Source organism: Sminthopsis crassicaudata, chromosome 5, assembly GCF_048593235.1.
Source record: "Sminthopsis crassicaudata isolate SCR6 chromosome 5, ASM4859323v1, whole genome shotgun sequence".
NCBI classification, from domain to species: Eukaryota; Metazoa; Chordata; class Mammalia; order Dasyuromorphia; family Dasyuridae; genus Sminthopsis; species Sminthopsis crassicaudata.
In genome coordinates this window covers 229,988,330-230,013,984 of record NC_133621.1, presented here as the reverse complement: position 1 = coordinate 230,013,984, position 25,655 = coordinate 229,988,330, and the positions used below count along the sequence as shown (strand labels likewise).

Here is a 25,655-nt window from a genome sequence, read left to right as displayed (position 1 = left end):
ATTGCCCAACCCAAGCTGACCTTGATTCACAAATCCTGGTCAAGGGCATCCTTTGAATATCCAGGCCCAGCCCCCATCAGCTCAGCTTCCCCCAGCCCTCACCTGATCTGAGCTAACTGAAAAGCCCACCAAGAACTTGGAACTGCCCACAATCTTTTGGGTATAAAAGAGGTGAGCCGGAACGCCCTCATGGCAGGAGCCCTCCCAGCCAACACATGGTATCCTTCCAGCCACGTAAGGGTTCCTGCCCACCTCTGGCCCTGGCGTCTTTCTAACTGAACTTTACTTCCAAATTCCTACAATAAACCTTTTATTTATCAATCTAGGTTTTCAGGCCTGTAAATTCATTTACAGGGGACACTGCGCCTCATGGGATTATCTATGTGCCAACAAACAGGGTTCCCCCTTTCCTTTCCCTCATTAGTTGGTGGCCCTCACGGGGACCCTGAAAATTGTTACCCCGAAAACTAACAACCTTTTCAGGTCTCTCAGAACCAATTTTTGTCCTTAGCAGCTCGAGCAGCTTCTGGGAAGAATATCTGTGTTCCTACCCTCATCTCACTCTGTCACTACAGGCTGCTTTTCCAAAGCATTTCTAATCCCTTTATCTCACCAGAAAAGCCTACCCACAGGCTGCAACTCGGACACTGGAGAGTGTCTCTTCTTCACCCCTCCCCCCACCAGGTGGCCATCCCTCTCGGGTCCCAGGCCAGCAGTCTCCTTGATCTTTTCTGGGGGAGAAATCTGTGTTTGAGCCCCTCTCACACTCCACCGTAGTGGCCAGGCTGTTGCCACGAGGAGACGGTCAATGGATCGGGGTGAACTTGGAGATGTGTCTCTATTGGAGCCTTCACCTTTGCCACTGGAGAAGCACTGGGTAAGATAACATCTCTCCCTTCCCCCATCCTCTCTCTTTTCCAACCTCTCCCATGTGGCTTAACCTGCCATTTTTCTTTCTTTTTCTTTTTTCTTTTTTTTTTTTTTTTTTATTAATTTTATAATTATAAATTTTTTGACAGTATATATGCATGAGTAATTTTTTTATAACATTATCCCTTGTATTAATTTTTCCAGATTATCCCCTCCCTCCCTCTACTCCCTCCCCCCGATGACAGGCAATCCCATACATTTTACATGTGTTACAGTATAACCTAGATACAATATATGTGTGTAAATCCCATTTTCTTGTTGCACGTTAAATATTGGATTCCAAAGGTGTAAGTAACCTGGGTAGATAGACAGTAGTGCTAATATTTTACATTCAATTCCCAATGTTCCTTCTCTGGGTTTAACCTGCCATTTAAATGCTCCCATCCTGTCCCTTCTTGGGTTACAGTGGGGAGATTTGGGGATTCTTTTCAAAATCTCTAGAAACGCTCCTCCCATAGCTTCTACCTGGCTCTTAAAGGAGCCAAGGCTTCCAGCGCTCTCAGAACTAGCTTGTCCCATACCTTTTAAAATGGGACTCGCTTTCCTGCATTAGGCCATGCTCTCTAGGCAGGATTTTAAAACTGCCCATTTTCTTTCTAAGCCGCAGGCATACTTACCTGCTCTTCCTTACCTTGCAGGTGGGAACTCCTGACTTTTCTCTTGGTCCAGGACTTTTAGCTCCTAGCGCACTCTCTTATTTCTCTCAATTGGCATCCTATGCCCCCTCATATGCTGACAATTAAGAGATGCCCTTTCTAAGTTCTGGTCCTGGCCAGTCTAGAACTTCAGAAAGGACATCTTTATAATTTTGGCTGGGGAACAAAATTCCGAATCCAGGCAAATTAATTGTTAAGAGAGTGAAAATAGTTTCTTTTGATTTCTCCTTTCCCCCCCCCCCCCATCCTGACTGCAGGCAGGCAAGGGTGAATTAAAGTGATTGAAGCTATTTAAATGCTCCTTAACTACTTTTAATTTGGTGCCTCGCTAGAATCTTTCTCTGTTCCGGTGTGGAACAGTTCTTTTTTTACTGCCTCAGTTTCCTTAAACTGTCTCTCTCTCATCTCAACTTCTCTGGCTTCAGTCCAGGAAGCCCGGGATATAGAATAGGAATAGACTCTCCCTCAAGCTGCCTTTTAGAGAGCGGCTAAATTAACACCTGAATTCTATGTAGAGTTCCAATCTCTCTCTACTCACCTAACCCCCAACTTGCTTCAGGAGTCACTTATCTCCAATTAGGGTATGGCCTTTCTAAATGCCCCAAATGCCTCCACATCCTAATCATTAGAAGATGGGTGGGGGTAGGGTTTTTGTCCTTGACTCAGCCACTATTCTCTACATAAGTATCTGTTGCCTGAGGCTAGCTGCCTTCCCCTCCCTCTACCTCTTCTAAAAGAGTAGGGAGGGGTCACCTGGGATTTCTTTTCCTCAGAGAAGGTTTTGAGATGGGCCTGCTCCTTAAAACTGGGGGACTTGCATAAAACTGTTTGACTATTGTTCTGTATGAGAAAAACTTTTAACTATTGCTGTATAAACCTGTTTAACTATTGCTGCATAAACCTGTTTAACTATTGCTGCATAAAACTGTTTAACTATTGCCTGCATAAAACTGTTTGACTGTTGCTATTTCAGGAAAATTTATTAGTCTGTTATGCATAATCTGATAATTTCTGTAAACAGGGGAGGAAGGAAACTGAGATTTCAACTTGTCAGGAAATTGGGAAAAACTGATGTCTTATTTCAGTTCAGGCCGAATTGGAAACGATTTTACTCTTTGCTTACCTCATCATTTTGGTTCCCTGACGAAGGACCTGGAAAACTAGACATAATTTGGCTACTGAACGGAACTCTGGAAAAGGTAAAAGACTTTTTCTTTTCCTATTTTGCAGTGGACATCCAAGCTGCTTCAGGCCTGGATCGTTGTTAGCGCTCTATGCTCGGCACAATTCTTTAAGAATTGCTGCGATTGACGAAAGGTCTCCTTTTGTCTCACTCTCTTGTCTCTACAGATAAGGGAGAGGCTGCAAAAAGTTGGAAAACTAAAAGCTTTTTACCTGTCCACTATCTAGACACACCTGATTTTAAAATTCTTCCTTAGCAGATGCTGGGTTTGGAGAAGGCTGCAGAGACAAAAGGCCTTCTTTTGCATCTCAAGGCATTTCTAATCAGACCTAAACCTTGCTTCCAAACCTTGCAATAAACATCTTTTTACCCATCTAGGTTTTCGGCCTGTAAATTCATTTTCAGGGGACTCTCGCCTAAAATTTACTAGACTATGATTTGCCAAGTTATGTTTTAACTTTGAAATCCCTTATTCAGTCTTTGGGATTATTCTTTAGAAACAACCAAAAATCAGACACCTGTCCTGGGACTGGCAGCCTCTCTGATCTGTTTCTCCACCCCTGTTACCCCAGTTCCTTAATTATTATTTCATCATTTCGACATCAGAACTCTAATGGTTTGGGGTGGCCTGTCTTGGTCTTAACTGCATAATTTACTCAAGAAATCTCTCAGAGAGAGAGAAGAGAGAGAGAGAGAGAGAGAGAGAGAGAGAGAGAGAGAGAGAGAGAGAGAGAGAGAGAGAGAGAAGCTCTCAAACTCCATTTTTTGTCTCTCTTTCAGAGCCCCTGACTTGGGGTGTCCTCTTAGGGCAGCAGGATTGCCTTGAGCACTGCTACACAGCAGAGGCTGAGTTAAATGCACAAATGTCCACAGACCTAAAGACTATCCATCTCTGGCTGAGATGCCCCCCAACAGCAGAGATTCGAACAGGGAGGCTTGTGTGTCTCTCTGAATAAGGAGTGCTGTTCTATGCTAATAATTTTGTGGTTATCAGGGAGAAACTGGTCCTTGCCACAAGTCCTTGCATTTTCTAATTTTAGTCTGGTTTGTTTTATTGTCCTGACTCAGTTTCCCTAATTATCCTGACTCAGTCCTGCCTCAGTTTCCCTGCCTTTTAGTTCTGCAAAACCTCCCCCTGCCTCTTTATCAGAATACTTGATAAGATCTTAAGCTTCAGAATAGGAGAATGGCCCTTCCATCCCAAGCTATCAGAATCTCTTATCAAGATGCTGTCTCCACTGATTATGTCATCTCTCTAGAGACCTACTCCAATATTGCTCTTGCCTCTATTTCAGGCTTCCTGTTCATGAGGTTAACACAAACCCCCACCCTCTAACAGTGAGGTGGGACAGCTCAATTCACCGGGACTTCATTGATGCTCTCTGGAGCTCTACGTTCAAGCCAAGCATTGCTCATTGAGACGTCATGGTACAGCTCTGGCGAAATTAAAACTTTTTGTCCTATCTCTCTCTCTCTCTTAGGGACGCCTAAAGGGAACGAAAGCTATAGAGTTGGGGTCAGGTTACTGCCTCCCAATAAACTTCACTGAACAGATTAACTAATCTCCACCCACCTTGTCAGGGCTTCCCTGCTGTTAGGACACACCCAGCAAATCAAGCCCCATTTGAATCGAAAAGGTTGGGAAAGAGCAATAAAATTCAAATTTAGCCTGGGTTTCTGTGAATATCATCCATACTTTGGTAGGATTTATTTCTAAAAGTTCAACTGCTAATTTCTTGAATTCTCTTATGTGGATTTAGACATTCTGTATATGATTGTATTGCATTGGGTATTTTAAAAGCAAACTGATTTGTATGAATAATGTTCACTTATGAAACATCTACTTGGATATGAACTCATTGGGACAAATTCCTTACTGTTATCAATATAAGGTTATGATAAATATTTGTTGAGATGAAATATTTGTTCTTGCATTTTTTCCTCATGTAACTGATTTTAACATCAGATTGTTAATGCAATTCAATTATGTCATACCTTGCTGTTTCCAGCCTGATTATATGTAACCATTGTATCCTAAATGCTTGGCCAAATAAGTATTTAGCCTGGTCATCTGTGTGCTACTGGACAACTAATAGAGATCTGTAAGACCAAAACTGACTTCTAACACCTGTTGGTTTCCCTTTATCTTGTTAACCTGAGACTCTCAGTTCTCTTCTCAGGGCAACTCCTGCTTCCAGACACTCAGAAGTAGAGGTGCCTTTTAATGCAAATCTCATCTAGACTTAAGCCTAAGAAGACCCCAGTCTCTGCCCTGAATCCGAGCAGGAGGAACTGCCTTCTCACCACCACAGAACACCACAAGGGGGGATGAACTGGCCCCCCAGCGTCCTGCTCCCTGGTAGGAATTTGAGGTCTGGCCCTGTTTCCCTTTTATCTCAGGACAGCCCGAATACCTCAGAGGCCGGTAAGCTGGGTAGGCTATGCTGATGCTTTTCATCCCTCCTTAATAAAGAGTGGGGAAACTAGGAAGGAAAAGATTCAGGATCTTTGCTTATTGAATAACCAGGTACTCTCTTAAAGAACAGCACAGTTTTTCCAACATTTCCAAGAGCTTAAACCGCATTCTTATCTTGGTCTGCAGCTCTGACAACTGGGGATATACCCATCCCTAGACCCTGCCTTACAGAAGAGCAGCGGTTCATTAAATCTACTAGATATCAAGGCCTCTTGCCTCCCCTGACTTCTGAGGCCACAACCTTAATCCCAATCCCAGGAGAAATTAGCTTTCCTGGAAATTAAGGGTGAAAGAGATAGGCTACAAATAATCTTTTCTCAGCATTTTCTCCTATTTCTCTTTGATAATTAGATGGGCATCTGACAAGCAGCCCACAGAAGGGACCTGATGCATTTCTTGCTAAAGGCCCCATTCTCCTGAATGCACCATCTCCACCCTGGATGACACCCCACTTTTAATCTGTTCCCGACATGTTTTCTCTAGGCTTCACACTTTGGATTCTCAGCTGGCCTTCAGCCTGGAGAACATTGACTGGGGACAACTGACTGGGACACCCCCTCAATGCCCTGCTACCATCCCCTACACCTCACGCCTCACCTCCTGACATGGAACCCCAAATCCCTACGACCCTTGTCAGCTCGAAGCAGAGATGGATGCCCCTTCTCCCACATGCATCTGGAGGCGATGGTTTGAGGGGGGAACAAGACGAGGGGACCCCGCTACTCTGAAGATCTTTGGAGAAAATCTTCAACCTTGCCTTAAATGAAGGACACTGCCCCAAATTTTCATTTTTCTTAAATGAATTTAAGTCTCAACTGTTTAAGGGGGGAACTGATGGGGGTTAAGGTCCCTTTAAGATTCCTCTCTGACTGCCCAACCCATGGCTGACCTTGATTCACAAATCCTGGTCAAAGGCACCCTTTGAATATCTGGGCCCAGCCCCACTATCAGCTCAGCTTCCCCCAGCCCTCACCTGATCTGGGCTAACTGAAAAGCCCACCAAGAACTTGGAACTGCCCACAATCTTTTGGGTATAAAAGAGGTGAGCCGGAACTCCCTCTTGGCAGGAGCCCTCCCAGCCAACACATGGTATCCTTCCGTCCATGTAAGGGTTCCTGCCCGCTCATCTTTGGCCCTGGCGTCTTTCTAACTGAACTTTACTTCCAAATTTCCACAATAAACTTCTTATTTATCAATCTAGGTTTTCGGGCCTGTAAATTCATTTTACAGGGGACACTGAGCCTCATGGGATTATCTATGCACCGAGAAATGGGGTTCCCCCTTTCCTTTCCCTCATTAAGAGGAGCCTCAGTTTCCTCATCTGTAACTGCCACCAGGTGATGATGATAATGGTAATGGCAGCTGGGTGGTTGGGTGCATGGAACGTTGTGGTCAGACCCTTACCACTGTGTGACCCCGGGCAGTCACCGCACCTGTCTGCCTCCATTCCCTAACTGTAAAAGGGGGCCAGCACAGCACCTTGTTCCCAGCATGGTGGTGAGGTGCTTGAGGCGCAGTGGACACTATGCAGATGCTCGTTCCCTTCTAAGTCCCTCCATCGTTATGACTGCAGTGCCCCTCTCACCTGCCTGACGGGTGGCGCAGGGAAGCGCTGCTCCAAGTTTCTGGCGCTGCTGTCCCCTGAGCTGAGGCCGGGCGGCTCAGCTGGTTTGAGATCAGAGAAGGGCCCCGGGCCCTGGAGGGCGGGAGGAGATGCCTCAGCAGCTACCATCAAAGCTTGGAAACTAGGCGCTCTCTCCCTTGGGGCTGATTCTTCATCCTTGGGAGAAGGCGGGACTCCCGGGGAGACAGGGTCAGGAGGAGGCCCTCCGGCTTGCCGCTCGTCCTCAGCCACAGAAGAGGGCCGGGACCCAGCCGGGCCATTGCAGGGAGGCACAAACTTTTCTTCAACACTGGGGTGATCCTCGTCTCCTGTCTTCTCTTCTGCAAAGGGGTCCTCCTGGAATTCAGGGGAGTCTTCCTTCTGGGCGAGCTCCTCAGCTGGAGCCTTTTCTTCTTCAAAGACTGAATCTCTTTCTCTCTTCGAGCAAAGGAGGGAGGTATTGCTGGAAGAAGGGCTTGTGGCAATGGATGTCACAGGAGAGGGACTTCTGGGAGGGGGGCTTGCAGGGGGAGAAGAATCTGTAGGAGAAAGGCTGCTGGGGGAGGCCAGAGGGCTGCCCTCCGCAGAGGTTAAGGAAATACTGGATCTAGGTATGGGAGATGAGATGACCAAGGAGCCTCGGTGCCTAAAAAAAGAAAAGCCATTGTTTTAAAAAGCAGCCCCAGCAAGGAATGCTTCAAGTAGAAGAGAAACACTGTGCATTAGTCTTTTTTATTTTCTAAAAGGCTTGTGCCCCCAGTTTTCTGGTGGTAGTTCCTCTCAGGGCACTACTTAGAGGAAATTCTCATTTCGCTGGGGGGGAGGGGTCTGCGTTGAGACGTAGGTGTTGTCCCTCTTCCTACTGAAGGTAATATGGCTCCAAACCCCTTCTGTCTCTTTGGTAATCCACCACAAACATACAACCCATCAGGCAACCAGCATTTAGTCAACTTCAGAATCAAAAGAGACCTTGCTGTTTGCTTTCCAGACCCTCGCGTAGTTCCTGTTTCACTGTTCCGGTTCTCAGGAAACCGAGGCAAGGAGAGGCCAACTGACTTTTTTTTTAGGAGAAACAGCTTTATCAGCTTTATAAAATATACGGGGGAAAACGTTGAACCGGGAGCCAGAGGTTGTAGGGTTGAGTGCCAGCTCCGTCACCTCTCAACTAGACTGGGAGCAAGTCCCTCACCTTTTGGGGGCCTCATTCTCCCTCTCTGCTATGATCCTGTGACTCATTCTTTCACTTCCTCTGAAACAGAGTCTACATTTTCTTCCTCGATAATCTCAGGATCAATAAGGAAAGGGAGAGGGAACTGGCTCAGCGGTTGGGAGTAATGTAAGAGAATAAAGAAAAATTGGAGAAAGATTGTGGAGGGTCTCACTTTCCCTCCAAGCTACAGAAGGCTTCTGAGCAAGGTGCAATATATCAGACTGAGGCTATTAGAATGACCAGCATGAGAGAGCAGGAGAATTAGAGGAACTGAGGACTTGAGGCAGGGAGAACAGCTTAAAGGCTATTGTGAAATGGTTCTGGTCAGGGCCAGTGAGAGCTGGGATAGGGAGTGGCAGAGGCCGTTCTAAGCATTGAGAATTCTACTGGGAACTGGGTCATCTTTTCAATGTATACCTCGCTCCCCTCATCCCTCTCCTCCACAACGCCTAACAGGATGCCTCCTTTGCGCCTACTAAATGACTAATAAGTGTTTTTGTTTTTGGCAGAGAATCAAAGATCGGGCCTCTGGCCTTAGAAGATCCCAGACTAATGGAGCCGGAGTGACTTATTCTAAATCCTAAATCACTTCGTCTCTTTTGGCTTCAGGTTCTTCACTAGAAAAAGAATGGATTGAAGCAGATGATTTCCAAGGTCCTTTCTAGGCTTGTGATATACATAATATGAGTTATGAGCTCCCAGAATAGGACCCGAGAAATGTGAAGATATGATGTAATAAAGAGAACGTATTCCATTAAAGTAAGTTAAACTGGGAAAGGACCATTCAATTCATGGAGCATCTGCAATAGGTCCAGCTGGAGGCTGTTCAGGCACCTGCACAAGCAAGGCTCTGAGGACGCCTTCCGGAGGTAGTTACTTTGGAGCCAGTTTTGGGCGCGGAGAGGAGGCAGCCCCAGGAAGTAACCAGGTCTCTCAGTCAGAGACTGGAGGGCTTTGGCTGGCTGAGGGTGGGGAAGGTAATGCTCATTACCTGGCTGTCCTCCCAGAGAGGACCTACGGGTCATTTCCCAAAGGCAGTGGGGGTCGCTGAGGGGTGCCTCTTATTTCTAATTCACACTACATTTTAAAAGCCACGGGGGGCTAACTTCATTCAGCTGGTATTTATCAGGCCTCTAGCCAGTCCAAGCTCCAGGGTTCGGCTGTAACCTCCCTTTCTAGGTTTATTTTACTTCCCTCCCCAAGTAAACAATAGGGCCAGATAGCCAGATAGGATTATTCACCACTCCCAGAATAAGACCCATCCCTCAAGCAGCACAAACTTCTCCCCCTCCACTTCTACCTGCTAAAAATCCTATTTCTCATAGTTCTAATGGCTTCGCCTTGAAGCTCCCCCCAGGCCACAGCTTTTCTTTTGTTTCTTAGAATCCATTTCTTAATTTCCATATTAGATTATAATAAAAAATAGTAGCTAAAGTGCAAGGTACATTTTATGTGGGTTATTTGTCCTTGGAAGGGAGGAGGTACTATAGACATGAGTATCTTCCTTTATAGAGGAGGACACAGCCCGAGACGCTTTAAGTGACTGACCTGTAGCCACATAGCAGAACTCACGCCTAGGTCTTTCCTGACTATCTTGAGTCTGGGACAAAGCGTTGAACATAGCTCATGCTCCATAAATGTTGTTTTGAATATAAAAGATAGGCAGGAAAATGATAAATGGTCCCTGTCCTCCAATAAATGACAATTTAGAGGGTATGTGTTGGGGAAAGAGAAGGGAGACAAAAAAAGGGCAAGCGAAGGACCAGAGTTTTCATTGTGCTTCTGCACCACTCTTCCTGCTCTAGTCTCCTCTTCCCCTGCAGGTTCTGGCTCCTCTCTGAATCTCTGCAGTGCTTGCCATTTATGCCCTCTATCTGGTGGGCAGCAAACACTTCCTGGTAAGGTTAGTCGGTTGTGCCGCAGTTCCCTTTAAAGTCCTGACCCAGTTTCCCTAATGGTCCTGTTTGGTTACTCTGCCTCAGGCTATAACCATTCCCTCCTAATGTTAGGATAAAGGTCTTATATCTTAGACCTTAGGCTACAGTCATTCACTCTTAGCGTTTGAAGGGATAAAGGTCTTTATCCATTTCAGACATCATTAGGATATCAGGAGCCTCTCCCGTACCTCCCTCCATTATGCCATCCTAGGTGCCCCCCCCTTTAGGTCAGCCCCATCCAGGTACCTCCCCATTAGGTCATTGTTCTTGTTCCCCTATAAAAGAATCTTGTATCCGCCATCCAGGGCTGGACTCTCGGAGACCACGGTCTCGGTCAGCCCTGGGCCAACCACGGATCCATTTGGTTCTAACAAATCTCTCCCATTTAATAAACCTGGACCTTGCTCAGTTTCTCCAGCCTTACATGTCTCTTCCTCTCCTGAGGCCTTAAGCTTTGCCAAGGCAGGGAGGACTACCATCTACATCATAGGTGCTTAGTTAGTTATAGTTTACAATAGCAATGCTGTTGATTATTTATGAGTTTGAATAGGGACAGAGAATGGGCCTGGCATGGTCACCGAAGCTTCACGTAGCTCCTAGACTGGGTTTTGAGGAATAAATGGGATTATAGAAAATAGAGGGCATTCCGAGAAGGGGGCGGGGATAACGTTCTAGCGGCTGCCAGCTAAATGATCCTCCCTGCCTTAGAGTTCTCTCTCTTGTCTCTCTCTCGTTCATATGCATCTGTGTGTCTGTGCGTGTCTCCTTTACTTCTCTCTCTCTCTCTTCTGTCTGATTCTCCTCTTTCCTCTGTGTGTGTCTCTCTCTCTCGTACCTCATTAGAACAAAACTCTTCCCACGCTTCTTCTTATCTGAGACTAGCCAACTTTCCTGCTCGGCCCAATTCCTCTGGTTTTCCCCTTCTGCTGGGCTGCCTGCCTGTCTCCCTTAAGTAAATGTCTCGAGGCTCCATGCTCGATTTGCTGGGTCTGAATCCTCTCAGAGACGACACGTAGGAGCCAAGGCCCGTAGGCAGGATAGTGTGACTGGAGGGCAAACAGAAGGAACCTAGAGGAGCAGCTGCATGAAGGAGCCACAGAAAGGACTCTCCTACACCAGCTCTGGAACCCGACACACACGCGTGCACACGGATGCAGACTCACCCGCCCCTCACAGGGAAGCCATGGCTTTGGAGTGGGGGTGGGGATGAGGAAGGGACCCAGAAAAGACTCAAAGTTGACCCTGTGATAGAAAGACAGCAAAGAAGGCTCACTTGGACACTCCCTTGACCACAAAGACTTTGCTGGAATATTGCTTCTCCAGTTTGCTCATCACTTCATAGAGGTCATGGTTCAGCTACAGTGAACAAAAGAGAAAAGGAGGGAATGGTTGTAATAGCTCAGCCTGAACCCTCCTCCCCCTTTGCTTCTTCCCACCCCTGCTCCTTCTTCCCCTGAAAACTTATGGAATCCCCTCATCTTTTAGCAGCTAAGCCCAGAGCCCCTCTGGTCAGCCCCGGGATTCTCTGGGGACATCACCTTTCCCTGGCTATGGTCAGGAGCCTCTAACGGAAGCGTAGGAACCAAATCTCCTCCCAGCAGAAGCTTCTGCAGAGCCCGAGAGCCTGGTTCCCAGATAAGGCCCCGCCTTAGCCAGCGCCCAGGGCTACTCTGGAGGGTCCCTTGCTCACAGCCACTCTTCTGGCCCCCTGGCGGCTGCATGCTGCCGGTCCCTCAGGCGGACAGCTCGAGCCCTTCTTCAAAACGCCCTCTGACCACAGCACGCAGCTAACTTTCCATTACCCATCTGTGGTTTATCTGTGTTGTCAGTGGAACATACGCAGGTGATAACTAATTCTGGGGGCTGGCTTCCTTCCTTTTGCTTTGAGATGAATAAACAAATTCCACCTGGTTGCATGTCAACTTGCCAGAGATCCCTACTTCTGGAAGGCCCTTAGACTAGATGACTTTCCTTTGGTGCTTTTTTAGCAAACTCTAAAATCATCATTAATCCAAAGAAATCCTTTGCTCAGAGAGAGAAATTTCAATTTAGCGTAAAGGAACAACAGCTGTCCCAGAGAGGGATGGGCTTCCTCTGAACACCAGTGGTTCCTTAACACTGGAGTGGTTAAAGCAGAGGTCACATACTAGGGTGCTGCAGAAAAAAAACATTTTTTCCCCTCCTTCAGGGAGGGGTTAGACTAAGGGACCACTAGATGCCTCCCAACTCAGTGGTTCTGGGACTGCCTCTGAGCAGGATGCATCACGCCCCTGGAGGAAGGCCATGAAGATGTGACTCCAGATAGAAGAACCTGAGAATTCTACAAGCGGAAGATAAAAGAGATCATTTGGCTTTCTTCTGCCTAGAAGGACGGTCCAAACCCAGCCTCCTTAACCAGAGAAACTCTCCCGGGATTTAAAGGCTCACCTCTACCCAGCTGCAGATTCCATGACTTACCCATTTCAGTCTCCTCTAACCTTCTTTATTGGGAGCTTCTTCCATAGGCTGAGGCCTTTCCATCTGACTTATAGCAGAAACCTTTCATATGTATTATTTCACTGAGGGCAGGGCCCGTCTTCTACTTCAATTCCCAGTGCTTAGCACATAGTAAATACTTAGTAAATAACAAATTACTTATTAATTGAAACCAGCCCTAGGTCCTCTCGTTCGAGCGTTACTCTCTCTGGCCTCCATTTCTGCGCTGTACCTGTGTTTGTGGACCTATGCATGGGTGTGTTATTCTGTGCAACTCAGACAGGACACACTAATGCCATTTTGCCCATCAACAATGAAGAATGGTCTTGGCAAACTCCCAGAGCATCTCCACAACTGTTCCCCTTCCCTCTTCCCCCTCCTTCGTGGGCTGAGGGCTTCTTACCTTGCTCATTTCCTTATAGAAAACATCTCTGAGGTTGGAGATGTTCTGGAAGATGTTCACATAGCAGCCAATGCGGCTAAAGGGAACAGAACAGAGCCAGGCAAAGCAAACAGTGGGTGAGTATTCAGGAAGGAAGGGCTGATAGCTAATATTTATCTGTATAAATACCATCTTAAAAGATGGGAGAGGCTGCATGCTCTAATGGAGAAAGCATCAGCGGTGAGTCAGAAGCCTGGCGTTTGAATCTTGGATCGGTCACTAACTAGTTCTGGGACAAGTCACTTCACTTCTCATGGAGCTCAGGCTTCTGGATCTATAAAGTGCATTCTCTATCCTGCAGGATTTTGTGAGAATCAAATGACTAATAATGACAGTCATTCATACTACCACCATTAGTGCTGCAATTTGCAAAGCGTTTTCCTTACAGCCACTTGGATAAGGTCGGTACTATGAGCATTATTCCTTCCATTTTAGAGATGAGAAAACTGAGATTTAACGAGATGACTTATGTACGGTCACAAAGTATTAATAGCTAGGATTTGAATCCAATATATTTCTTTTTTTTCCCCCAACCTATTTCTAAGCCCAAGGATCTGTGCTCCATAGAAAAGGCCATTTTCCACCCAGAATGCCACAAACCACTCCCACCTTCTGTCTCAAGCTCCAGCATTCTGGGGTTGGGTGACAGTCAAATGGTCACAGAGGAGGAGGAGAGGGTGGAATGGAGCACTTGCAGTCCAGGAACTCTGGCACCAAAAAGGGCTGCATTTCCGGTTTGAGAGGATAATTTGCCCACCATGGAAGGTTGTATTATTCTATTTTTTTTTTTTTTCTGTGACACCTGTGCTCCACAAAGCCATAAGTGAAAATCAGTGTTTACAAACTGAATCCCATTTTAAGTACCTCAGGAGATCTCACAATTTCAAAAAAACTCCAGTTCTATTAAATTTGATTCTATGCAAATTCTATTTAAAGAAATATTATACTTTTATAAAGTGAAGAGTCTTTTAAAATGCCTCCCTCTTTGTTATCTTTTATATTGATCTGGAAGTTCATGCTTGTACAAGAAACTATGCTATTAGCTAATGAAAATAGCATAGTTTCTTGTGCAAATGTATTATTTTATTGCATTTCATTATTTATTACTTTTTGTTTAAAGTAATACACTTACACAAGAAACTATGCTATTATCATTAGCTAATTTTGAATGACATTTAAAAATGAATCAAGATGCCCCATCTCTTTTTATCCTGAAAACCTTGAGAATCGAGAGGGACAGGATTTATTACAGATTAAAAAAACACTTGTCACAAAGGTCACAAAGAGAATGGGTGGCAAGGGCTAATGAGGCCTCCAGGAGGCTCCAGCCAGCCAGGTTAGTGGGACTCTTTTCGGGTACACATCGTTGTGTAGAGGGCAGCCCTGGTCTCCCCGCTGCCACGATAATTTTGTACTTCTCCACTTCCCTGGATCCTTTACCTGCTGTAGAGAATGGGCAGCTCTTCCCGTAGGTCCCGGTTTAGGTCCTCGAACACTGTCTGGGCTTTTTGGAACTCCTCCTCTGCCTGGGGAGGGGGGGAATGGTCAGACAGCTGAGCCTGTGGCCCCTGCCTCCCACTCCTGCCCAGGAGCCACCATACTCAAGTTTCCCTCCCCCACCCGTCTCTCCCTAGCTCAGAATTTTCAGAGGACAGACAGGAAGAAAGGGTGGGCTAAAACTCTCACCCACCCCCAGACCTGGGGCCTCTCTGCTTGTTACCTTGAGGATTTTAGCCTCGTCCTTCTTCTTGGCATTCTGCACGGCCTCGAGGTGGTGGCGGGCACTGTCATAATCTACCAGCTTCCGACCTCGCTTGGAAATTCTCTCCTGGTCCAGAAAAGGATGAAAAAGGAGTGAAGCAGGGCCAAGGAAACAATACTCAAAGCACTAGAACAATGTGGACGGAAGGAATTGAACCAAATCCAAGTAAATCAAAAGTAAACATAACAAAATTATGAAGATCCAGTAGGATTCCATGCACAGACATAAGAAGAGGCCCCTAAGCCATCCCTTGGTGGAGCGGGTGGGGAGAAGGGGGAGAGAGGTCCCTATACATAGCACAGTTGTCAAACTTTTTCAATGCACTGACCAGTTGTGCTGATTTTTTCCCCTCTCTTAAAAGACTATTTGTCTTTAAGACAAATCTTTATTTCCTGGATCTTTATTTCACCGTGCCCTACTTGAATTCCTTGCATTGATCAAATTATCATGACTCAATAGTTATTGTATTCAATCAAAAGGCCAAGTTGTGATGTCAACGTATAAAAGAACCTACTTGCACCCCACTACTTGGCTAACTCTTTTTAAGGTCAGCCTGCTTACTGGTGTCACAATGGCTAACTTCTTTAGGAATTTAGCTAGTCTTAGGCATTGAGAATTCATTAGGAACTGCCTGCTTTATGTCAGCAAGTTCATTAGGAACTTTGCCTGTCATGTCTTGTTATAGCTAGTTCATTAAATCTATTTCCCCTTGCTAATTGCTAAAACTCCCTTTTGGAAATTAGCTCATTGCCAGCAGGACAATAAGATTCTTGATTCAGAGATGGTCTAATCCTACAAATTCTTTTGAAACATCTCATGAAACTGGTCCAAAACCCCAATACAACTTGGAGGATTCCACGCCTGCACCCCATCTGATGGTCCATATGAAAAGTCTTGGAAACCCAATATATTTTGGGGAGTTCAGCACGTCAGCACCCCCATACTCCATGGGTCTAGCGGCTCTGACCTAAGGCAGTCCCAAAATCAAGTCAAACATTAAACCAAGCATCGAATGTAAATATAGCTTCTCTTGGACTCAGAGGATTGTACTAAATGATCTCCTAAAGCCTCTCTGGCTATAACAGATCGTATGAAAACTTTGAGAGAGCTTATCCCAACCCATAAATCTAGATATCCTGGGAGTATAAACCATGGCCTCTAGAAGTTTTTAGAAAAATAAAACATTTTCAATAGGGCAGTGGGTCCAACCATTACTCACTGCCACTGTTGGAAGGTAGCATAGTGTCAGGAAGAACTAGGTTAAAATCCTACTTCTAATACACACTAGCTGAGTGATGGTAGAAAATCACTTAATATTTCTAAGGCTATACAGGTGCTACCTGTAAGAACTGCCCTGCATATGTTTGTGAGATTGAAATGAGATCACTGACATAAAGTGCTATATATATCAATTCCTGTCCTTGTTAGCTAGCTGACAATTAGCATAATGGTGCTTCAATAGCGTGGGTTTCTGACCAGGTGTCCTGAAAATACCCCACTCCTCTGCCTGGAACCACAGGCTATTACCTGGGGCAGAGGGAATTCTGTGGAAATGTGGATAGCACGACTCTCCCCGGTAAGTACATCTTTATTTTTTGTTCCTAGGTCCCCCCTTCCAATTTCCCTTCCTCTCTTATATTCCTTTTCCTCTATACTTTACTCTTTCTTTCTCTCCCGCCTGTGTCTAAGTCCCAGAACTGGAAATCAAAGAATTCAGGATTTAACTAGGACCTTCATAATGATCCCCTGAGGTGTTCCCTCACACTAATTAAGCCCCAGAATGTCTTCAGCCTTGGAAATGGTAGACTTGTGGGCCAAGGCAAATGGGGTAATTCAGCCATCAGCAGTGGAGCAAGGTAATAGAAATTAAAGCTACCCTAAAATGGACAATATGAAAAACATTCTTGATAAACTAATTCATATGTAATACTCGATTGAGGACAATACTGCTGATACCAACCTTTTCTTAGGGAATCTCTATTCTTACCACATAGATACGTGTCTTTCACACAATTTAATCCCCTAATTTATCGAAGAGAAAACAGAGGGCCAAAGAGGTGAATGGACTCCTCTATAGCCACAGAGTTTGAATTATAATACTGGTCATTTTCTACCCTAAACTGTTGTAGATTCCAAGGGGCTTCTCTGACCCAACCCAACATTAAACCAAGTTTTAAATTTAAACATAACCTCATATCATCTTTAACCCTTCAATCTAACCCCAGTCGTTCAGTCCTAGCCCTTCCTCTGATCTCTGCCTGAAATCCACCCCTTTGGCCCGGGTCTAACTCTTCCCCCACATCAGAACTCTCCTGGTGCTTTGTACCCTTCTTAGGATCCCTCATGCTCTATTCTGGCTTGTTTGTGCAATGGTCTTCTCTTCCCTGCTAGACTATGAGCTTTTTGAAGAATCAAGAACTAGGGTTGTAGGATCAGAAGATGACAGGATTTGGAGCGGGAGGGAGAAGTCATCTAGTGGTATTTACTTTGGAAACTTTGGCACTTGGCCCACATTAAGGAGATGCTTAATAAATGTAGCCTTGGGCCCTGATCTTCTGTTCTGACCTGCCTCACTTTGGACCCTAACCCTGACACCGAGCTGATGAACAGATACCTTAACTTCGCTGAACTGGCAAATGTAGTTCTCCATAGCTCTCACGACCTGGTCAGCCAGTTTCTCTTCATAGTCTTCCCAAAGGAGATTATTATTCTGTGGGGAAGAACATGGAGGTGAAGGGGTAGTCTGCTGAGAATTTCCAGCATCCTTTTCCTCAGTAGCAGCCACCCACTAAGTTAATACCCTTGGGTGATGTTGGGCAGTCAAACCCCTCCCTGTCTTGAATTGTGTATCATACCTTGTTTTGGGTTCTGTGGGGGAAGATTCAGAGGGAGAGACACAGAGAATCCCTGCCCTCTGCTCTTTTCTAATCTGAGAGAGAAGATGACTTATACTAACATAGGGAAAATGGGCTCCAGGTACTAATTTTGGGGATGAAGGAAGAATTGAGAAGGAGAATTTGATGGAGTTTGTCTTTAGACAAAAGGATGGGCTTTGGAGGGGATGGTTAAAGACCAGATAATTGACATCTATAGATGAAAATAATTTTCAATATTCCAATGCTGCTCTGATCTTATATGTGTGAGCATTTCCTCCAATGGTGCAGGCCTCCATCACCCAGGTTTGCTTCTCTACATCCTTCCATTAATCCCAGGGACCTCCTCAAGCTTTCTTTGCATTGTAATCCATCAAAACCCTCATTTTATCTAAGAAAGTTTCAGCTTTCTCCCCTCTCTCTCCCCTCCGCACTGAGCCTGGCATTTTTACTGGTGAGAACTAAAAAGGAGTGCCTCTTAGTTCTCTTTAGCCTTGACTGAAGCTGAGAGTTCCAGCGTGGTCCAAACTTCCAGGGAGGAGAGCAGCGAGGGAAGGGAAAAAGCAGCTACTGGCAAAGGGACTGTGAGGAGGGAACAATGGCGTTTTCCGTGAGCTTCCCAGTCATCTCCAATCCTGTAAACTTTCAAAATCCTTCCCTTGTCGCCCTGCTTGGCAGTGCCCTCTCTTCTGTCTAACCTCCCCCAGCCCCCGGTTCTGGACTTCTCCAGAACCCTGCTCACGTAACCTCCTATGTTACAGTGATTTCTGTCTCATCCCCCTGCTGGGTGTAAGCTCCGTGAAGGCAGGGCCGTGACCATGTCTTCCACAATCTCTCTCTATCCCCCTGGGCCTGGCCTGTCCCGTTTACAGAGGGAGGTGTTGAAGGAATGGTGGCGGTGTCCTAGGCCCCACATCTCCCTCCGTACCGCTGCAATGACTTTCAGGTCCCTGTAGCCCTCCCACTCAGAGCTGTAGATCTCCTGTAGAGTCAGGGACAGTCTCATCGAGCTATCGTGCATCACTGCAAGAAAAGAACTCAGTCTTGGTAAGAGGTTTCATTCCAAATTCATCCCACTGATTATACAAATGATATGCAAATCATAGGTGATTTGGTGATCTCAGAAGACATCTAGACAGTTTTGGGATGTTCTCCTTAGAGAAACTGACTAGAGCTTATGGAAAAATTATTCTAATACCAATAAATCTCAAGATGTTAGGCTCTGGGGTGATGCTGGAAGCAGACAGGATCTGGGAAGGCAGGAATTTTGGTAACATTATATAAACTAAAAGAATCTCTGATTTTGTGCCTTCTCCCACAAGGTTCTTCTCTTTCCTTTTTCCACCCTCCCTCTCCTCCAGCTATCCAGAGTAGACCTCAATGCCCTATGGGATCATAGCTATTGGGGTACACACCTTTGACAGCATCAAGGAAATGTTTCAAGTCCTTGTATAGTCTTTGGCCTTCACTCTAGAAAGAGAAGGTAAGTTGGTTAAATGACTGGAAAGACTATTCAGGATAAAGAGAAAGGAAAAAGCAGAAAATACTGCTAGAATCAGATAGATAAGACATTTTGTGGCTGGAATCTCTTTTATTATTTACTTAAGCAATTGAAAGTCCTGATGGCTACAAGTGTTCTTCATGATTAACACAGAGGCAGCCCGCTGTTATTGGAATTTATGCTACTGGAAGACAACACAAGCTGCCTCTTGGCCTGTCTAATTGGAAAGGCTTCGGGTATGTCTGGCCCTGCCACCTAAGGGACAAAGGATAGCCTCAGGCTCCACGTCACAATGTGGGCCCCCAAGCGGTGATTTTTGTTTTTGTTTTTGGCCACAGTAATTCATGAAATGTCTGTTAAGATGTGGATGAGTTGTGGTCAATCAAACATTTAAAAGGGCAATGACTATGACAGACATCGGGGATACACAGATCAAAAAAAAAATGGGACAGATTCAGCCCCTCAAAGAGCCAATGCTATCCAGAGAGACATTAAATTTTGTTGTTGTTATTGTTGTTCAGTCATGTCTGACTCCTCGTAACCCCATTTGTGGTTTTCTTGGCAAAGATACTTGCAGTGGTTTGCCATTTCCTCCAGCTCGTTTTGCAGATGAGGAAACTGAGGCAAACAGGAATAAGTGACATGCCCAGAGACACACAGCTAGGGAGTCTCTGAGACTGGATCTGAACTCAGGAAGATGGGTTTCTGACTCCAGATTTGACACTATCCATCGCAGCCCCACCTAGCTAGCGGTCCTTGTATATTACATGCACATCATGTGTGTGTGTATGCACACACACACACACACACACATATATATATGAAATATACAAGTATTACACATGGAAAACAGGTCTGGAACTGAGCTTAGGAGAGGCAACCTGTGCAAAGCCCAGAAGGCCAAAGGCAGGAGCCAGGTGACAAAGAGTTTTTAAATATAAAACAGAAGAGCTTCTATTTGATCCCAGAATCAACAAAGGACCACTGGACTTTACAAACCTGCAATTTAGGGAAATTCCTTTGGCATCTGAATGGAGCTTGGTGGAGAGACAAAAGGACCTTGAGGAAGGGAAACCACTTAGGAGGTGATTGCAATAGTCCAGGAGAAAGGAGTGGTTGTGCAGAAGGAGACAGAAGCGAGAGGTGTTGTGAAGGCTTGGAAAATGACCAGAGGGATAGGGTAAGAGAGTGAAGACTTGAGGACTCCAAGCTGGCAAATCTGGTGGCCAGAAGGATGGTGGGTCCTTGGGAAAAACAGGGAAGTTCAGAAACCGTGTCTATTTGGGGGCAAAGAGGAGTTCTCTTCTGGATATCTTGTGTTTGAAATGTCTGTAGGAGGTCCTTTTGGACATCTAAGAGGCAATTTGAGATGTGGACTAGAGTTCAGAAGACAGAGGAGGGATGGATATATAGATGTGGAAGACATTAGTACAAAGATGTGAACAGGTGTGGTCACCATGTGAGATCCTGTCGAAACAGAAGCTGGTCCACGACAGAGCCTTTGCATATACTCCTACCAAGAGGGAGTGAGATGGATAAGGATGCAGATGTAATGGGCAGACAGGTGAACAGGGTGAGAGCAGGGTCATGAAAACCCAGAAAGCAGAGAGTATCCAAGAGGAGATGGCAGTCAACAGTGCCAGATGCAGCAGATCAGTGCAAAGGATGAGCATTCAGAAAGGTCTGTAAGAGATTGTTAAGGATAACCTCAGAGAGAACGGATTGAGCTGAAGAATGAGCTCAGAAGTCGGATTATAAAGTGCTGAACAGGAAGAGGAAAGGAAGTGGAAGCAATAGGGGTAGACTGCATTTTCTAAGACGTTGTAAAGAGGAAGGAAGGACAGAGAATGACTTCCAGGATGGGAAGTTTTTGGATTCATTTCAAAATTAAGGAGAGGCAGCTGTATGGCTCAGGGGACAGAATTTTGGGCCTGGACTCTGGAAGACTCAACTTCAAATCCAGCCTCAGATACTCACTAGCTCTGTGACTTTGGGCAAGTCATTGAATCCTGTTTGCCTCAGTTTTCTCATCTGTCAAAGGAGCTAGAGAAAGAGATGGCAAACGATTGCAGTATCTTTGCCAAGAAAACCCCAAATGGGGTCACAAAGAGTTAGACATGAGTGAAAAATGACTAAATAGCAACAAAAAAATTAAGGTGTTCCTAGACCGTCACCATTTGGTCTTCTAGGAAGGATCCTGGTTTCAGTTCCCCAGGAACCCCACAGGAAAGGGGGAGACCTGAACTAGGGAACTTTAGAAGGCCCCCTGGAGCTCTAAAAGCTCCTCTCCACCATCTGTGACTTCCCCTTCTACTCATACCTCCTGCCATCCCGCTCCAACTTCTGCCCTTATGTAATCCTGTATTCATGTGGGAAACTTGTTCCTTATTCTCCACAGGCACCTACCCTTATCTTCCTCTGAATCTTCAAACATCCTTTCCCTACTTCAGGACTATCCCTTATCTTAACATTCTTCAGATACTTGTCAGATTCCAGTTTTTCCTAGTCTTCCTCACCCAAGCCACATCATTCCCTTCTCTCTCTGTATCTTCTGGTACCCAAATTATAAAACATTAAGAATAAGGGGGAAATATTGATAGAGAATGAGAATGACAGTAGCTGACATTTTAAATGACACTTTATAGAAATGATCTCCTTTGATTTTACTTCGAGCTAAGCAGAGCAGGCATTATTATCCCATTATACAGACAAGGAAGCCAAGATTTGAAGATAAAAGTAACTTGCTCAAAGTCAAACTGCTGGTAAATGGCAGAGAAGGGGCTCCATAGAACCCCGCCCTTCCAACCCCAAAGTCAGTGCCAGAGCAATAGGAGCTTTTAGTATATTGCTATTTATTGCAAATCAAGTGCAAAGTCAAGGCCCCAAAATACACGGGCTTAACATGTTAGGAAAGGCCCTATCACATACAAATAGCTTCCTAAAAAGGCATATCCCAAAGTCTAGGACAGGGCCAGAGACCTTGGGACTTTGATGGTATTTTATAAAACAAGAGATATTATTAAAAATTAGAAGTAAAATACTTTAATTCATTTCTTGTTTAAGAAGACAGAACTAAATAGTTCTGCTGCCTCTGGCACTGTTGACTACCATCTCCTCTTAGATATACTCTTACTTCAGCCCAAACTGGTGCAGATCCTCTAGGAAGAGAGTCTCTAGCTCTCCATCAAAAGAGAAGCTTAATTATATCTCATAATCACTTCAATGACAAAATTCCTCCCGAACCCTAACCTGATTCCCTCCTGCTTCAGTGTAAAGCCCTTAGTTTGTCTTCAGGAGAGACATGACTGGGTGACATTTTGCTCCTTGTCTCCTGCCTTTTCATTTCTAGAAGAGGAACTTGCCAGTTCCTTTCCTCTGGCCTCACTGCTGATTCCTGGGCTGAAGAAGTTAGATGCTAACTAGCTTTGTGATACTAGGAAAGTTCCTACTTCCTTCTGGGCTTGTTTCTTCATCTCTTAAAAGGAATAGCTTGGGCTTAGATAATCTGTATCTCCTGTCCCATTCAGCTCTAAAACGCGGTGATTTCTGATCTCTGAGCTTTGCCAAGTGTGCCACACCCATCAGAGGCCAGCTGGAGGCAGCTTTCCCCACCCCTTACATAAACAGGGCCAGGCCTTCAGTGGGCCAACCAGTCCCACTTCCCTGGTGCTAAATCCTTCCATGTGATGTGCACAGTTCTGTACACTATGGGGAGAGATAGCCCAGAGGAAACTGGAGACCTAGGGATCCCTGCCCTTGGGGGCTTCTAGTATGACTGAGGACATTAGCCGAGTGAGATAGGACACCACTCCAGAAAGCAGAAACATAGTGAAACAAGTCGTAAATAAACCAATTAGGTTTAGAAAATGTAAAGCTCTATGGTGAGGACACTGAAGGGAAGTAGTTAGGTGGAGTAGTTGGGGACTTGGAAGAACTGAATTCAAATCCTGCCGCAGGCCCTTACTATCTTGTGATAGTAAGCACTTTAGTCTTTCTTAAGATCAGTTTTCTCATCTCTAAAATGAAGGGGTTGGCCTCAATGGCTTTCCAAGGTCCCTCCCCGTTTTGGGTCTGTGTTTCTGGAGGATGGGCAGGGTTGGTACAAGGATCCTTAGGATTGATCTAATTTACAAAACAGTACAATAATGTGGATCTGCTAGGGTCAGAAGCAGCTCTGGCCTTCATAAAAGCTATTGCTATAACTAATATACTTATTGAGGCCCTTCATTAGATAGATGGGGCTTCTCATGGTTTCCCTTCTCCACCTATGTGAATGCTCTGATGATTTTTTTTTTTTGTTCTATGCAATATTTAAAAATAGCTCTTCAGGAAAAAGAAGCAATTAGGGAATTTCAGGGAATATTTGGGAAATCAGAAAATAATTAGACAATTTGGGAGCTGTGACTGTTAAGTAAGAAATTAGAGAAGAATGACTGGTTTCTGATTGTATGAATCCTTTAGAGAATCTCAAGGACAGGAGTTTTGTTTTGTTTTGTTTTTGGTCAAGAGTTCTTAAACATGTAACTGTCATGACAATCCAGTGAAGCCTAATAACTCCTTTCAGAATAATGTTTTTAAATGCATAAAATATGTAGGTTTACAATGAAAACCAATTATACTGAAATCTATCTATCCATTATTTATTTTGCTGAGACACTTGAGATTAAGTGACTTGCCCAGGGTGACACAGCCAGGAAGTGTTAAAGGTCTGAGATCACAATTGAACTCAGGTCCTCAGGGCTGGTGCTCTCTCCACTGCGCCCCCTAGCCGCCCCAAAATATTTTTTAAAATAACTCATTTTAAAAAATAATAAAACTTGTTGGGAAGGTTTTTGGTTTTGGTTTATTTTTAAAGAATTAGGATTAATGTTAAATTATTCAACAGGAACCCAACAGGAACAGAAATACCTGATCTTCTAGCAGAAAATATTTTTTTGGAAGACATTGGAGGCCTCTCCAAAAGATTTTTTTTTCAACAGTGGATTTGTATTTTCAAGATTGTCCATAATATTCTGACTTACCTATATTCAAAAGAAAAATAAACTGAAGTTTAAATATAGACACTTAATTTTTTTTTGAAATAAGTTCACAGACCCTAAGACAGGAACTCCTCCATTGGTCTGGCCTTTTCATCTGACAGATGAGGGAGCTGAGGCCGAGAGAAATGAGTGGCCCAAAGAGAATAAGTGGCAGGGTCAGGCCATCCTTTGACTCAAACTCCACTGTTCAAAAGGAGATTTCCCATTCCTGGGACTCTGAACTTTAGCAAACAAAAATCAATTTAGACTTTGGTGCCAATGAACTAATAGGCTTAACCTTCCCGGTATGTACGAATCTCAAGTGAGGAGAATTTTGGTAGAGAAACTGTTCAGCCCTAGGCAAGTCAGTCAGTCAATACACTTAGTGCCTCCTAAGTGTCGGTCCTGTGCTGAGAACTAGGGATACAAAAAAGTCCAGAGATTTTCCCTGCTGTTCTACCCAGGAGGCTTTCAGCCATGCAGAAGTGGGCTACCAATGAGAACTCATCAGCAGGAGGGAGGCACCGGGGAGAGGAGAGCCCAGGAAAAGCTTTCCACAGAAGGCGAGATTGTAGCTGGGCCTGGCGGAAAGCCAGGGAGCCAGACAAGGAGAAAGGCAGAGCAATCCAGGCTGGGGAGAGGGCCTGAGCGCCGGGAGAGGTCTCGTGGCAGGCACAGCAAAGGGGCCAGGCTCCCTGCACTGCGCGGGATGGTGGGCTGCGAGACGGAAGAATGTGCTGGGGAGCTGTGGAGGGCTTTGCGTTTGATCCTCGGGGGAGGGGAGCCACTAATATTGACTGAGAAGGGGCCTGACAAGGTCAGGGAATGGAGAGATAACTGAGCCTGAGGCTTTGAAATCATCCAGGCCGGAGGTGAGGGCCTGAGGTCTGGCCTTTACACAAGAGATAATGCAAAGGGAAAATCAACAGGTCTTGGCAACAGATAGGACAGGGTGCGTTGTCAAAGGGAAGAGCAGAGAACGGCGCCTTGTCTGGGTGATCGGGAGGGTGCTGGCTCTCTCTAGGGAAGTCCGGGGAGTGGGAGGGTTTTGAGGGAACGATAGTGACTTTAATTTTGGACATATTGAATTCAAGAGGCCTAGGGGACAGAGACAGTTGGATCTAGGAAACTGGAGGGCAGCGGAGAAGTTAGGGCTGGATGTGTAGATGTGAGAATTATCCAGGATGGAGGGAGAACTGAATTCAGAGGACTTCAAATGAAGTCGCACTGGGGGAGAAGAGGGGCCAGGTTGGAGCCCTTTGGGACAGGGACAGCCATGGTTGTGGGTCCCGACCTGGACAAAGATTCAGTAATGGATACTAAGAAGGAGCAGTCAAAGGAAGAGAACCGAAACAGAGGGGTGCACAATTAGACAACTTTCAAAGACTTAACTTTATCCACGCAGTGACCAGCCATAATTCCAGAGGACTAGAGATGAAACATGCTACCAGACATACTTCCTGGCCATGGCTGATGCCAGAATTTGCTTGCCTGTGCATATTGTCACAACAGTTTTGTTTTTTTTTTTTCTTTTTCACTTTTCCAATGGAGGTGGAAGAAAGTGAGAGGGGAAGAAGATTGATTTTTTA

The 25,655-nt window shown here is 45.3% G+C and overlaps 1 protein-coding gene across 2 annotated transcripts in view; it reads right to left on the bottom strand.

Annotated features, from left to right (window-relative positions):
* Positions 1-25,655, bottom strand: part of BIN2 (bridging integrator 2) — a 48,342-nt gene that overhangs the window by 6,473 nt on the left and 16,214 nt on the right. Inside the window, exons 3-10 of one of the 2 annotated variants that reach the window (XM_074270360.1) lie at positions 18,963-19,017; positions 18,476-18,570; positions 17,289-17,384; positions 14,633-14,740; positions 14,353-14,438; positions 12,874-12,949; positions 11,269-11,351; positions 6,831-7,494 (exon numbers count right to left, since the gene is read on the bottom strand). In XM_074270360.1, the coding sequence (XP_074126461.1) occupies positions 6,831-7,494; positions 11,269-11,351; positions 12,874-12,949; positions 14,353-14,438; positions 14,633-14,740; positions 17,289-17,384; positions 18,476-18,570; positions 18,963-19,017 (1,263 nt within the window). Of the gene's footprint in view, positions 1-6,830; positions 7,495-11,268; positions 11,352-12,873; positions 12,950-14,352; positions 14,439-14,632; positions 14,741-17,288; positions 17,385-18,475; positions 18,624-18,962; positions 19,018-25,655 lie in introns of both variants that reach the window. The other variant, XM_074270361.1, reaches the window with a different exon arrangement.